Raw genomic sequence first — 15,968 nt, 5'->3', positions numbered from 1 at the left:
AGGAAAACAAAACAGAAAACACAGGAAGAGAACAAAATGAAAACAAATTGTGCACTATAGATCCCCTTCCCCTGCTCCCCTTTAATAACATTAGGGGCATTACAGATATTTGTACTAGCTAGCAAGAAAAACGATAGAAAAATTAATATTACATCCAAATCGGAAATTCGTTGTTACTTTTAAAAGCTCTAACAAATTTGCACACAAATTCATTACTTAAAGATATGCCATGCAAACCCATATAAAGCTAAATTTAAGTTAAAAGCTCAAGTATTTTCTGTGTAATAATATATTTGCTTTGTAGGCTTAAGTAATATGTAAAATATCTCCTTCACTCAGTTTTTGCAATGCACACAAAAGTACAAAGCCGCTTAAGCTATGGCTTTGAAAAGAGTCAGTAATTGGCTACTTTGCCTTAAACAAAAATGGCTTTAAATACCAATAACGTCTGCGTAATTAATTAATTTCAAAGGCATTTACAAATATTAAGTGAAATAAATTGCATACAACTCAAGCCACTAATAATTCGTAAACCAAGCATTTTTCGGAAAATATTTTTCCACTATCTGCTTGAAACCTGTGCCTATTCTATATGTTTTCAAAAGTATGCAAATAACATTTCCAAAAAGTGTAAGCTTGTACGTGTAGCCATCCACTAAACATAAGTAAAGCTTCCAAAAAATGCTTGATGTACGAATTAATAGTGTGGTGAGTTGTATGCCAGTCACACTACTACCTACAATTTTGTAATTTTACCAACAAATAAATTACTTTTGGACTTCATTATCATTGCCAAAATTTTTACTCGAGTACTCTTAATGTGTTAGTAGGTGTATGTGTCCGTGTGTGATTTGTATACTGTCTTTATGCTCGAAAATGGTAGCATACCCAAAATTGAAATATTAAGCCATACAAATCAGGCAACTTGCAACAAAAGCAACAACAGCTGCAACAACGAAAAGAAGCAACAAAAATCATTCGACACGCGCAGCATATATCAGTAGCAGAAGCGCCGGAGATACACTCAGAAAAAAATAGCTCTGAAATCTAAAAATATTTCTAAAAATATTCAAGAAACATTTCAAATAATTCGCTTGCCCCAAATTGTCAATCTCAAATATATGTTGTTTTTCTATATTTCAGAAATATTATCAATTTTGAAATATGAAACAGACTTTATTTTTATTTTAGAATTCAGGGTATATATAAAACACATTATTAAATTTCCAATTTCTCAAACAAAAGTTCCACTATAGTTTTTTACTTTAGGAATTAATTTACCAACATTTTAGGAAACCATAACTACAATTTTTATGTATATGCAGATTTTTGTTGAGTGTAGCTTGTGAGACGGAAACGGAAATAGACCAAAGCAGCAGAGGGACGATGATGCGAATGATAGCAGCAAGCATACAGACACGTACATCCAAAGGGGTGGGAGGAGGCGATGGGAGCGGAGACGGAGGGAGATTTGGGAGACGCGCTTATTGACGTTGAGCAACGCTTATTGGCGTACTTAATCCTTTTGGCAAATTCCAATAAATTACCAGGACAGGCCAACGCAAACAGCAAGAGAAACAACACACAGTCAAGGCTTGGTTGAAGTGGAGCGCGGGTGGAAATACCAAAAAAAAATAACAGCAAAAAAAAAGACAAACATCAATAGGCCATGATGAGTTTCTGATTGCAAAGCGAAGGCAACACAGGAGCACCCCAAAGGTCGCTCCAAACGGACTGTGGATGATGTTTTTCTTTTTGGGGAGCTCGGAGGTCGGCGTGCTCGGGGGTTGAGAAGGATGACGGTCGTGTCACATGGCTGGGCTTGACTTTGGCTGCCTTTGGGCCAAGTCATAAAATTGAACAGACATTTTATGTGCGACGGTAGGGGGTTGGGATCGAGGTCGGGGGTTAAGGGTTGGGGACTGGCTGGAAAGTTAAATTGAAAGCCCAAATCCTTGGCATACTCACAATTGGATAGGCATCTCTCTCCCTCTCTCTCTTTCTCTCCTTTTGCGTACTTTGTCTTATCTTTGACTGCTTAGCCCCTGAAAACCAACTGCTCTGCGCACCTCGCAATGTTTTTTATTGTAAATGTTTTGCATATTTTTCATTGGCCCCTAAAAAACAATAAAAACGAAACAAACGCTTTTTTTGTTTTTGCTTTTTTTTCTGCTCCTAGCCGCTAGTCCCAAAAATGTTGCATTTAGCTAATCCTCTCCAGAAAAGGGATTGCCTGTCCTGCAAGCCACCCACAATAATTTTTTAGTACTTTACAGTAGTTCTCATAGAAAAACACAGACAGACAGGCAGACGAACATGGGTACCTACTCCGCTAGTGATCCTGATCAAAATTATATATATACTTTGTGAGTCAGGAGACGTCTCCTTCAATGCTGCAAGGGTATACAAATAAATCCACTTGATGTATATTAAAAGATCGAGAAAAAATGTGACAGTTGACTTCACATTGAACAATAAGCATCCAAAATATCTATTGTATTTTAGTGTATCTTAGTTGTAATAGATAAAGTCCACATTGCTGCTACAGTCGCTGTCAAAACAGCAACGTTGTCGATGATTTTCCAATTGTACACAATTTTAAAAATTAATAAGAGCACACGTGTAATATGCTTATTGCTTTCTTAAAACAAGCACAAAAATTGAATTATTTATTTTTGGTTTTGGCTGACTTTTGCTATGCCAAGGTGAAAATTAAGTTTTTCATATTTCGAGCTGTCAACTTGTCTTAAATGAATTACGAAAATGGTGCCGCAAGGTGTTTATTAAATATTCCAAGTATTGTCCTTTAGATTGGGCTCAATTAGACCCCTAGTTGCAGCTGGGCTTGCCAATTAGATGGCAACTTTAGCAGCCGCGAGGCTAGAGAGGTGGCTGCTGTCAACGCCATCGCCTTCGTCTTGGTCTTCGTCTTCGTCTTTGCCTACGAGTAAGTTGGTTCAGGTTGTCATCATCGCCGTCCTCGTCGCTGACCTGTCAGCGGGCGCCAACAATATTCACTTTGCGATTCTTGAAGTGTTTATAAATTTCCTTGCCCAATTTGGCAATTAATCATTAAACGCGCCACCTGCCGGCAACTTTTGCCTAAAAGGTTTACCAGACGACACCCAGTACCCCTCGCCCCATTTTACCACATTTTCGAAAGGGGGAGCTGTCTTGCCTGGTGGAAATACTCGCGCACTGAACTTGAAGATGATAAATTACACAAGCGTAACATTATGTAATATTATTCTGAAACCCTAGCACCCTTCCTTCTTCTCACACACACAACGCTGTCGAAAACTCAGCGTGTGTGTTTGAAATGAAATGCAAGTTTTCCACTTACTGTTTGGCGGTTTTGACAGCACCACTTTCAAGGATCATCTGTTTTCGAGTGCCAAAGTCGACTTGCTGTCGTTGGTTAACGAGAAATATTTAAATGTTCATTGTATTTCTGCTGTTTCTGAATTCTATAGAATAGAATTAGATAAATTAATAGAACGCCAAGGAATACAATGGAGTCCAACCTCAGCTTGTTAACTTAAAATAGAAAACTTTAGCTTACATCTTTAGAGAATTTGTACTTTAGTGATGTATACATTATTTCGAGCTAAAAATGTAGAGTGCATATCTAATCTGGTATGCAAAATCCTTTAGAGAAAACATATTCGATATTATTAAATGTGCTATAGAAATTCTTATTATTTTTAACACAGTGAAGTGTTTTCGGAATATTTAATACATAAGTTCATCTTTGTAGTACATTTGACAGCTAATCAGCTAATGTTATTCCGAAATAGCTGCTCATTGCTCATCTATTTATCTGTAACAAACTGTATACATGACAGCTTATCTGCAACTCAACCCATCTATCATCTATAGTTGGAAACTTTAATAATAAAACTACTTTTCTTTTCTGTTCTCATTACCCTTGGAATATTCTCGCTTTATGACTCTGATTACAGTTGCCCAGATTCAGGCCATATATCATATCCAGTTAGCTCATTCTTTCGTTTTGTAGCTAATTTAATGTTCAATTAGGACTCGTGTATTCGCATTTTTGATTTACTGTAAGTAGGGTTGGATGGTGGGTTGAATAAACGAGAGATTCTCTTTGTCGCTGTGCTTGTCTCTGTGTCACTTTGATTGATTTGCCTCTAAGCTAAGATATATAGAGTCAGCAGGCGTGGGGAAGGAGTGGAGTTTGTGGTGTCTTCTAGGGACTTGGGCCTCAGCATTGTTCAGTTCTCCGTGGGCTGTTGAGAATTGACAAAGTTCATTGTGTTGGGGCAAATTAATTAAGCAGACACTGAAGCCACTTGGCACCACTTGGAACCACACACACATGCACAAATACACACACACACACACATACTCAGGGAGAAAGCCATCAGCGAAAGTGTGAGAATGGGAAATGTGAATGTAATTGTGAATGAGAATAAGGAATGCGAGCGAATGAGAGTTCGAATGTGCGTAACTATGCGAATGTGTTGCCGAGCAGGTGGCGTCTCAAGAGGCTGCAGTGGTGCGTGGTTCGGTGGGTTAACGGTGGGTTAGAATCGTTGGCTGCTGGCCCAGTTGAGACGTCGTTTGCACAAAGCCAACAAAAGGCAACAATTCTTAGCCACTAATAAAGAATAATATGACTGCCATAAAACTCAATTTATTACCAAAATGTCGACAAGCAGCGCAGTCGGAATGTATTTCTGTATGTGTGTGTGTTTGTATATGTGTGTGAGAAAGAATTACGACTCTGGCAATCGGGCACCAGGGCAAGCTGTCAGGCGGCACTCTTAGGGTGGGAGAAGGATGTGGGAAATGGCGTACCGAAGTGGCAAATACAACCAAATTTTATGCTGTTGCCATTCCGTTTTGCCAATTCTTATTTCAACTTCAGCTTTTATTTTAATTCAAAACAGTCGTTTTTATATTTGAATTTGCATTTCATTGGAGTATCTTGCAACGTTGAATTTCTTATGTTGAGATCCTATGATTTAATGCAAATACTCTAAAAGTACACTTTTGTATTATCTTAGATGATATTTAATATTGTTTCACTTAAAGTTGCTTGGCCTCTACATACAATTTAACTTATGTGTGCCTTTAGTATGTGAGTTTAGCCTTAAACTAAGCTCACATTTAGTCTTCAATAAATTTTGCATATATTTGAATTACTTTCACATTACAATCATATAGCAATCGGCTCGTGCGACGTTTATTAGCTCAGTATTAAGCTTTAATAACTGAGGTCAGCTGGGAAAAAACCTTCACAGCAATCAGAATTTGTTCGTCCTGTTTGCTTTTCTTTCATATTTTAGTTTAAAGTTATTCCTGATGATTTTTTGCCAACAGTAATGCGATTTTCGTCAGCTTAAAAAGGTTTTTTCAACTTCATACGTAAAACTTTTCTTTAAATACTTTCGCGTTTTACAGATCAGTCAGCTTTTATTTCATCTAAATTTGTTGCAGGGTATTTGTCGGTCTCTGCGATTTAATTCCATTGTCCTCTGGTTTGTTGCACTTTATATCTTTGCCGAATTTTCATGTTTGTTTCGTTTCAATTTCATTTGCCATTTGGTTTGTTGTTGTCTACCGTCTGGCAATTTGTTGCTTTTGTGGCCCATTGCCCGTTGGATATTGCCTGTGGCGGTTGTTGATTGTTGGCTGTTGGATTTGTTGGCCAGCTGTTGGACACACTTGCCGGCCGCTTTGTGGCCACATTTACGCTGCTTAGGCGTTGCCGACGGTGGACGGACCCAAATACCCCTAAATAACTGTTTGATAGCTAATGCACAATTTGAAATAGTCTCTCATGGCGTATACATAATCGACTACCCGTTGCCTTTGGTGGCAGCGTGACAAAAGCTGCTTGATCTCGACACATACAAACGCATAAATTGATGCGGCTGCCTTGTTTCCCTAGTCCGATTGTTGTTTTTAGCATGAAAGAAGTAAGAGAGAGAGAGACAGAGTGAGGCAGATAGGGATACAAAGATACAGATAAAGCCCAAATATAGAACAAGAGCCAATTAGAGAGAGAAAGAGGATAAATAATGGCAGAAGAGAAATTAAAATAAACGACAACTGAGAGGTAGGGTTAAGATTCAGTGATTTATGGGTAAATTATTGATAACAAAGATAAACAGAGTGAGAGAGAGAGAGAGATAGAGTCAAAAGTAGGGAAAAAGCTGAAACTTCAATCTTTTGGAATTGAAGGCAACGAGAATGGGGGAGTAATCAGCTTAATTAGTATTATATAGACTGTAACAAAAAAACATACTGCAGCCAAATTCTTGTAGAAATATAATAACAAATTCTCTCCGCAAATCTTTGGTTACGCGGCATGTAAATTGGCAATTTGGCGTGGGGACATTTGAGAGAACTGAACAATGTTTCCTTAATGTTGTGATAGAATGAATACGAAAGAGAGGGAAAGAAGATGGGATGAATACAGAGGAAAAGGGCGCTCCTTGTCAAGGGTCTTGTCAAACTTGTCGAGACATTGTGTCATTGTTGTTGTAGTTGTTGTTGTCATTGTTGGCGATGTCTCAGCAAATTATGGCGGCCTCAATGCGTAAATGATGCTTAATTAACATTCACAAAGTTTGCAACGTACACTCAGAAAAAAGTGTAATGCCATTTTTTTAGACTCTAGAAATAAATTTCCAAACATACCCAAAAAACCAAAAAAAAAAAAATAGTTTATTTAGTTTCAGCTTACTATTTTCCTTTGTGTAGTAATATTTTGTTTTTTTAAGAAATATATATTTTAAAGGTAGAAGTTGAGTAAGTTCTGAGTGTAGGTGGGAGCACAGAACGCTAAAAGCATGGAACTACAGGAATGTGAGTGGCAGGCCTGCGGGTTGGGGTCGCCACCTGCTAAACACATTTAGGCCAAAGGGCAGGCCGCAAATAGACGCAAAGAAATTGCAAATGATGTGCGCTTATAGCTTAAATACTGGAAACAGGCAATTGCAACAAGAAACGGGGCGGTGAACGGAGAAAAGTCTAAGCCCATTAAGGCCAAGTGACGAAGAGTGACAGCCGCAAAATATATACAACGGCATTGCCATCAAGAGCAAAAGGCAATAGTCACAAACACACGCACTTCTGACACGCACAACAAAAATGGGAAAAAGGCAACTAACTGCTGCCAGCGGCTACAATCAGTGAATCTCAGTGGCAGCTGCTGCAGGCGCAGTTCAAGGCCAACCCGTTTACTTTGGCCTTAATTAAGCCATAAGCCAAGCTGTGCCCGGGCCAAAGAAAAGAAACGTAGCAGTAACAGACGCAGATAACAGCTAATGAAAATCACTTGGCCAAAGAGTAACGGCACATCAACAACAATGTGCCAAATGCTGTGGAGCATAACAAAAGGAACGATTGAAGGAAAGGCTCAAAGGGGGTGGTTGGGTCACACAGGATACGCTTCTAATACAATTAGAAGCGCTTTAGCTAAGTGCTTCAATGGAAGTGCCTCAGTGGAAGTAGAGGCAGCTGCTGCTAAAAATACAGCTCTAAAAACTGACCTCCAGCTGAAAACAGCCATAGCCTACCACTCTCCCCTGAGGCTGTGGGTTAAAAGCTAGTAGTATAGGCTGACAATGCGACTTAAAGCCAAAAGTGGCCAACAAATAACGTAAATAAAAAAAATTCAAATGCCAAGTTAAAACCAAGCAAAAATGTTTAACATTGAGGCAGGTGCGTATACACAGTAAAAGCAAATAGGTGGCAAATAATGAAATGAACTGCAGCCGAGCTGAAAGGTTGTGTGGATGGGCGTAGGCAAGGAGAAAATGTTGGGTATTGGCTGCAAATGAAAGCAATTGCGTACAGTAAACAAACCACGGCCTTGAGGGAAGCAGCGTGGGGTAAGTGCAGGGATTATATGCTTCCGGATGTACTCGCTATGCTATAATGGTACTCCTTTGGCTTGTGCATTATATTAAAACGCTAATGAGGCGGCAGTCGCATTGCTAGGGAACCATCGCCATCCACAAACCCCTCATCCGCAATCCGGTACCTTTTCCACACAACACCCCCCACTGAAAATGTCTGCAGATGGCGTTGTGTTAATTGAAAATTAATGGCGCGATGGCAAAAACTAAACATGAAAATTTGCTGACGATGATGCTAGCGCATTAAATGTCCGCCAGGTGGCGCTAAGGGTGGTGAGTTTAGGTCACTGGTTTGTTTGTAGCAAGCTGTAATTACCAGCAAATGCGTCAAGTGCTAAGCAGATTAACACATTTCCATAATTATATATACATTTATATATATATATATGTATATATAAAGAGGTGACAAGAAGGCAGCTGAAAATGGTTAGGGGCCATCATAGGTCAAGGAACGGTGTTCGGATCAAGTGCGTCACACAGAAAATTCGTAATTAATCACAATTAAAATCAGGCAAAAGTTGTCACTTATTCCTCCATGCATTTGCTTGTTCTTCGTTCTCATCTTGTTCTTGTTCTTTTGCAACTTTTTGACTGGGGATACCACAGCGTCCGAGAGATGTGTGACATGGAATTGCGATGTGGGCGGGATCTCACTCGGAGGTCGCGGTCATGGACGTGGCCGGAACAGATGCCCCGGCTATGGTAATGGCGACAAGCTTAATACTTTCTGCTAGGCCCCGGGGTACCCCACGCAGAGGGCAAATTAAAATAAATATGCCGAAAAAAGGGGTTAAATGTACATTGCTGTAGAGAGGGCTGTGAGGATGCCAAGGAAATTAAAGGAAATTACAGAATGAAAAAGTGAAGACAACGCGAAATTCCCAAAAAAAAAAAAAACACAAATAACAAATAAAAAGAAAATGCGACAAAGGCAAGAGCTAAAGGAAAGGCAACATTTCTGAACGAAAAAGAGAATTAAGAGCAGCGAAAGTACTGCGCACAATAATAATATTACATAGCGTGGTTGGAAAACAAGAGAATGATAAATTACGAATAAGAGAAAAGCATCAAATGTCACAGAGCAATTAAAAATAAATGAATAGAAATGCCGTGGCATTATTTCATAATGTAACATTTTTCAAAATGTGAACCATTTTCTTATTCTAAGCTGGACATAAAATTCAGATCGAAAATTCAGATAGCATATGAACCTAGTACTAAAACGCATTACAATTTTCTTTTTTCTTATATTTTCACCATGAGTTCAATTTGGAAAATGTTTAAGAAAATATAAAAAACATTTCAGATACATTTTTTAAATTCTGGAAATCGAAAAATGTTTTTTTTTTAACAACTTGTAAAAGGCATTTTTAATTAATAATTTAGTTATTGAAATGCTTGGAAGAAGTTGTCATTGAGTTGAGTTTTGATGGAGCTATGTGAATTGAGCGCAGTAAGATCAGAAAAATGTTTGAAGCTATTCGAAGTGACTCATAATTGAGACACAAGTCAAATATATACACGAGAACTAAGCGTGTGTGCTTAGGTGTGTGTGTGTATGTGTGACACAGACTACTTAACGGACTGTTTTTGCTCAAACCCAAGTGGGGGCGAGTGCGGCTCTGAGCAAATTGTTGCCAAACCAAATTTGATTGTCAAATGAGGATGGCAAGGAGGGACAGTGGGTGAATAGCAAATAGATAGCTCAGTACTTGAGCCCGCAAATAATACTGTTACTTAACATTTGGGTCGCAAACAACACTCACACACACGCACACACACACACATAGATACTTATACAGATAGAGCAACTTGGCAAACGCCAAACTAAGCACGAAAAGGCTACAAGCAAAACTTCTGCAAATGTGTATGTGGCAATAAATGTCTCCTGCGGCCAGTGGCAACAACGAAAAGTTGCTGCTTAAGTGATACAAAATGCAAATATACGCCACGCTACGAAGTCGAAGATGTAGAGCACAAGACGTCCAGTGATGACAGAGGGTGCCACAGCGTGGGCAGAGTGTGTGGGTGTGGAGTTGTATAGGGAAGTGGCAAGCAAATGCGTAGACAGTGGTTGCCAAAGTCACTTGAAGAGCTTCACGGCTTAAGGTTATTTGCACGACGTCAACTCGTCTCGACCCGACCCGACCCGCACATGTGATATATCCACTCGACTCGATTGTTGTGCATCACACACACACACACACTCACACCCACAGGCCCACCTTCCCTTCCTCCACTGCCACTGTCAGCCACTTGTGGAGGCTGTAAAAGTGGCGTCCATGTGACTGATATGTGGCATTGGCAGCCAGCTTAAGATGAAATGTAAACACAAACAAAGCGTCGACCAAGTTAGGATGCCACGGCAAAGAAAAAGAGAGAAAAAAAAGCCTAACTACCCCCTAGGTGACAACCCAACCCCCAATTTCCTGTGCCATATTGTTAAATTATGCGTGACAAAATTTGGCGCTGTTGTTGTCAGTTTTGTTATTGCTTATAGTAGTTGTTGTCGCCAGTTTGTCAGCACATAAAACGCAGTGAAAACAAAAACAGAAAACAAAAAAAAAGAAAACAAAAAATTCATCTGCATAGCAGCATCATCTAAATCAACTCAGTATTTTGCATGAGTCAAAGTTTCCACTCCTTCTCCCGCAGCCTATCTGGTCACGTAACATCCACACAGCGAAAGAGAGAGAGAGAGAGAGAGAGAGAGAGAAGGAAAAAGAATATACATATATAGAGAAAGTCACCACGTGCTTTGAATGGTTTGTGACACCCACTTGTAAGCTGGTACATTTTGACGATGTGGCCGTCGATCGTGACCAATTGGATAAATTTTACTCATACTACATATATTTGTATACATATATATATATATATATCTATATATATGTATGTATGTATGTATGCACTCATATTCTCCAGTCAGCACCAACACCAGATAGCGAATTTGTACAATAGCTTTTATGGGAAAGCATTTGAAAGTGATTTTGATTTTATACCCGCACAGGAACAGCTGCTCAATCCATTTTACATACATCCCGACAATGTCACGAACAGCACTTGTCAATGATGTTATCATTGAGAATTCTTGTCTTCGCAAGACACTAGCTAATCATACAATAAATCCGACAAGAAGATGCCCGGCAAAGGCAGCAGTTCGCAATCAATAAAAACTTACATTTTTGAATTTTTTTTGCGTTACAATCTCTTTAAAAATATTAAAATCAAAGCTAGTAGACCATCGAATTCAAATCAGTTTATTTTAGATCTGTGTAAATCAACGCAACTAGAAAATAACAAAATTATAATATTTGTAAACTTTTTCAACTTACTTAGAAGTTAGGACACTTCAGCAACAACATGGATAATGCCAGTGAATTAAAACGAAAGAGAGAATTTGACATTTCAGACAATGAAGAATATGAAGAGGAGAATACTGCTAAGGTTGCCAAGAAGAACGTGTTCAACGGTTCTATTATATTCATCGAAGGAAGAGACTTTGTGGTGATCGCATCGGATAATCGTTTGATCACCAAATTAGATATTCTGCGTAAGCACTTCAAGCTCTTTCCGATGACACCGCAGTCGATAATCGGCTCGATTGGAAACTGGGGCGATGTAGTCGCGATGACCGCCTTGATCAGGCGTCGTGTACAGGTGTACGAGCAGGACAACAAAAAGACCATTTCGACTGAGGCCCTCGCCTCGATGATCTCAACTTTAATGTACAACCGCCGACTCTTCCCATGCCTCATGATCACAATTCTGGCCGGGCTGGACAATGAGGGTAAGGGTGCCGTCTTTCACTTTGATGAGATTGGCAACCGTGAACGGTGCCGCTACCTTATTATCGGTGGAGCACGTGACATCATGTTGGCAAAACTGAGACATAGCATCGGTGAGATCGACAGCGGCATCATCCCATCCGATCAGTATCAGCAACTCACCAAGGAGCGTGCCTTTGGCATTGCTCGCGACTGTTTCATACATGCCTCTCATCTACGTGCTGACATCGGTAATACGGTTATGATCAAAACCATCTACACAAAGGGGAGCCAGGAGACGATTCTGAAGTTGCGTTAGACTCAACTTGAATTGCGCATATCTCTGATTCAAATGCGGAACGTTTTATTTGTGAACCGATCAAGATATATGTTGTAGGACTACGATTATTATTTGCTTATATTGTTATACTTAATAATCATTGTCAAGCACAATTATATCTAAGTATATTTCGCATTTTATTTAGTTACGTTTGCAGACGTATGCTATTTTTTACAGTGATACTTGCTAATATGTAGATTTTGTTGTGATTGCTATGGCATTATTTAAATTTTGCTCACTTAGTTTGCATGGGACTTTCATATCTCCTGCCCACTTTAGTATTTTTCTTATGCTCCCTCGTTCAGTTAGGTATTTAACATTCAGTATTCTTATTCTTATTCTCAATTTGGTTGCTGTTGTTGTTGTTGTTCTGGTTGCTCAGGCAACCCATTAAATGGTACAGGCCACCCCAAGAAAATACTGCTTCAAGCGTCCATTCACCCCCTAGACGGACGGACGCTCCCGCCTGCTTTGGCCAGCTTCTGCCGTGTTCTATGCCTCGCTCCTTGCCCCTCGCTCTCACCCCTTAGCCCACCTACTCCACTCGCTTCCCCGGCACGTCAATTCAATACGTTTAAAAGTTCATTTGCTGTTTAGCTTGGTCATTATGTGCCTGCCTGACTGCCTGTTTGGTTTTCTACCCAGTCACACTCCCTCCCCCGACCCGCTGGCAGTCGCTTGTCAGGCCTCACAGTCTGCGCCTTTGTCGGCTCGGCCATTAAATGGGCACTCAATGTGTTTGTCTAACTTGCCATTTGCGATGATAATAATGTCGTATGGCCGTTACATTGATGTTGCCTGAACGGCCCCGTTACGGGAGAGCAACCGAACAACCGCACAACCCAACAATCGGACAACCCGACTATCGGACAGTGCTTTGTTGTACCTACTCATTGTTGTTATACCCTTAGAAAACGCATATGAGGTCAACTACTATTAGGATTATGATACCATGTGCACGCCATGATGGCAGCTGAAGTAGTCCCAATCCTGAAAGCTTCATTCATATGACCATAGCGCTATCAATGTAAATGTAAGATATTTTATAAATTTTTGGAAATTTAGCTCTCGTATAAAATTCTTTATTCTTTCTACATCAACTCAGACATATTTGATGTGTTTCAAAATATATTTTATTTTATATACACAAGAAGTAAGCAAATATAAAAATATTTATACTGAGATGGGTAAATTTCTGTGTATGCCAGTTAAAAATTTTGTTGGCACTTGCTAAAAACTGATTATTGTATACTATATTTATATATTGGATTGCTAGGGTATTAAGGCTTGTCTCCCTAACTCTCTCTCTCTCTCTCTCTCTCTCTCTCTCTCTCTCTCTCTCTCTGTCTCTCTCTCTGTCTGCCTCTCTCTGTCTGTCTGTTTCTCTCTGGCTGTAGCTCGTTAACTTTCCCTCTTCCTCAATCATTTGTTTGCTTTTACTGTTTCTGTCGTTGTTGACTGACTGTCGATATATATTTCCAAATCGTTTGGCTTGGCGTTTTGATTTCGTTATCAGTTTTTATGTTTATAAGTGAGACACACACCCAGATATATAAGCAACATACACGTAAGCTGTGCGTGTGTTAGTGTTGTCTGGTTTTTATTTGTGCGCTGTTTGGTCAATTGGAAAACATTTCGTAGCAGACTTTTCGGCGCTCGCCACGAAATCGTCGCTCGACGGGCGGTCGCCAAAGTGACGACAACCATGGAATTCGTTGTTTGTTGTTTTTGTTGCTGCTGTAACTAGATTGCTCCTTCTGCTCCTCCTGCTGTTATTCATGTTATAGTCAGTGGCTGCTGCTGCTGTTGCTGTCGGCATAATGGCGTCGTTATTATTTTGGCATTAAAAGAATTAATACGCTTCAATGGACTCTCAACGTAAATAGATCGTTAGGCAGCGTGCCAATAGCAGCTGTACCAGCAGTAGCAATAGCAGCAGCCACACACCATTCTCCACACCCCCGCCCCTTACACCAACCATGTCTTTGCATAGTTGTGTGTTTTGTCAGCTCTTTATGAATGCACGCTTTGCTAGTTTTGTTGGATTTTCACTTTGCTTTGTCACGCCATCGAGAACAATTTTTGCCACTTCACATGCAAAAAAGCACAAGCATAAACACACACACACATACACACACGCGCACACACACATACACATACATATACACTTATATACTTGTGGCTGAGGGCTGGCGGGACTCTCTCAATTTAAATGGGCCCACTAACCACTTGAGCACTCGCAACGCAATCAATAAACTTTGTCTTATTTGTGTTCCTCTATTCCACTACTATGAAGTGTTTCGCATAGTGTTGATTCTTCTAATACATAATATTTATGATCTCGTCTCTTCTTCATTTCCATTACATCTTTTACTTATTGAATTAAATGGTGTTGGTGATTTAGTTTCCTGTTGGGCTTTGCTTAACAATAAATTCAATTTAAGTTTTTAAAAACATTTATTTTTAAATGAAATCTCGAAGAAACTATTCCGGTTACTTAATATCGTCGGTACTGTTCAACCCTTTGGACCTGATTAGATATTAATTAATTTGATTTAAATTGATGCAAATAATAAAATGGAATTCAATGCAACTCGTCTTAATTGTATGTGAATGTGTGCTTAATAAAATTTGGTACAAATTTATCTGATATATGAGAGGGCAAACCATTACATTATAATGCAATGTTTTGAATTTCAAATGACACTCAACTGTTTTGGAATATTCCGACCATCAGCATAATGATTTTGATTACGTATAATTCCAGAGGGGTTGCGGCGGAGGGAGGTGGTGGGAGGCGGTATTGATATATTGCAGCTTCAGCAATTTTCAAATTGCAATTGGAAATTTGCCATGGTGCTGGGATCAGCAGCATTTCAATTTAGTTGCATGCAAATATTTAGATAATTTAAAATGCTTCGGCTCAAATGCAAACAAGCATTTCCACACAGACAGCATTGGAGCCAGTGAGGAGAGTTACGGATGACGAGATACGCAAATACAGATACATATGTAACCAGCTGCTGTCGCTGCATTTCGCTTAGATACAAGACACCTGCCATAGAAACATATTTTGATTTTCACATTGAATTTGATTTGGTATTTCTTTGAGTAACCTTCAACTCAAAACACAGGGCATATTCTGCAGTTGGATTATTTGTTACGAATACATTTCCGTTGTACATTTTTACAGCGTATCTCCCAGTCAAGCTTGTTCTTACTCGTGTATTTCGTTTTGCCAAAATAGATGCGTCCATAAACCAAAGCCTTCTACTAAAATTCCAAAAATATTCGCACTGCCTCGCTTGAGTAATAATGATTAGTGAATTTATGGTCAAACCGCATCTCTGAGCTATTGCATTAGTTTTATTGGTCCATGTATATACAAGTAAGTTCAGAGGCATATCGGTTTTATGGAATTCACTGGAACTATTGCATTATGTGGAAAGGCAGAATGTCCGGTATAAATAATATAATATCTTAAGCCAAAGTTAGGCGCTATAATTGATTTTATACGGCGCAGAGTCATGGAGCAAAACCACAGAATCCAGAAACCAAACTCATAATTGTTCAACTAAATATTAAAGTTGCTATTCAGAATAAAAGCTAAACGCACAAATTACATTAATCACATACCGAACAGTTGTAAATTTCTCTGCTATAATTTTAGTGTGTTTCAGTGTGTATTTTATGATTGAGTCTATAATTAATGTTCAGTCTTTTCTGTTGTTGTCCATTGTGTGCGATAAGCAGCCGCAACAGTAACCGAACCGACAGTAAGTTGGCAACATTTTTGCCGCTTGCCAACATTTTGAGTAGCAATTTGGCTACAGGTTCGGCCCCTTGCCCGCTCCGGCCCAGTATGTAGATGCCTGCATGTGGCACATTTTGAGTAATGGGCTGCAAGCCAACTGATTGCTACTCCACTTCTATCAGTTGCAGCTGCTGGTGCTGCTGCTGCCGCTA

General features: G+C 39.5%; 1 protein-coding gene across 1 annotated transcript; it reads left to right on the top strand.

Annotated features, from left to right (window-relative positions):
* Window positions 1-11,230: 11,230 nt before the first annotated feature.
* On the top strand, window positions 11,231-12,072 carry LOC6565613 (proteasome subunit beta type-1). The gene is made up of 2 exons (XM_043216182.1): window positions 11,231-11,448; window positions 11,521-12,072. Exons 1-2 carry the CDS (start codon window positions 11,259-11,261, stop codon window positions 11,979-11,981), a joined length of 651 nt encoding a protein of 216 aa, XP_043072117.1. The 5' UTR covers window positions 11,231-11,258; the 3' UTR covers window positions 11,982-12,072.
* Window positions 12,073-15,968: the final 3,896 nt, after the last annotated feature.

Source organism: Drosophila grimshawi, unplaced genomic scaffold (assembly GCF_018153295.1).
Source record: "Drosophila grimshawi isolate 15287-2541.00 unplaced genomic scaffold, ASM1815329v1 contig_848, whole genome shotgun sequence".
NCBI lineage: Eukaryota > Metazoa > Arthropoda > Insecta > Diptera > Drosophilidae > Drosophila > Drosophila grimshawi.
This window is presented reverse-complemented; position numbering and strand designations above follow the sequence as displayed.

Bases quoted from the DNA above. Each gene is read 5' to 3' on its own strand.
- LOC6565613 (XM_043216182.1), top strand. From the start codon at position 11,259: ATGGATAATGCCAGTGAATTAAAACGAAAGAGAGAATTTGACATTTCA. The intron at 11,449-11,520 runs GTAAGCACTTCA...GGGGCGATGTAG, and splicing joins CACCAAATTAGATATTCTGC to TCGCGATGACCGCCTTGATC.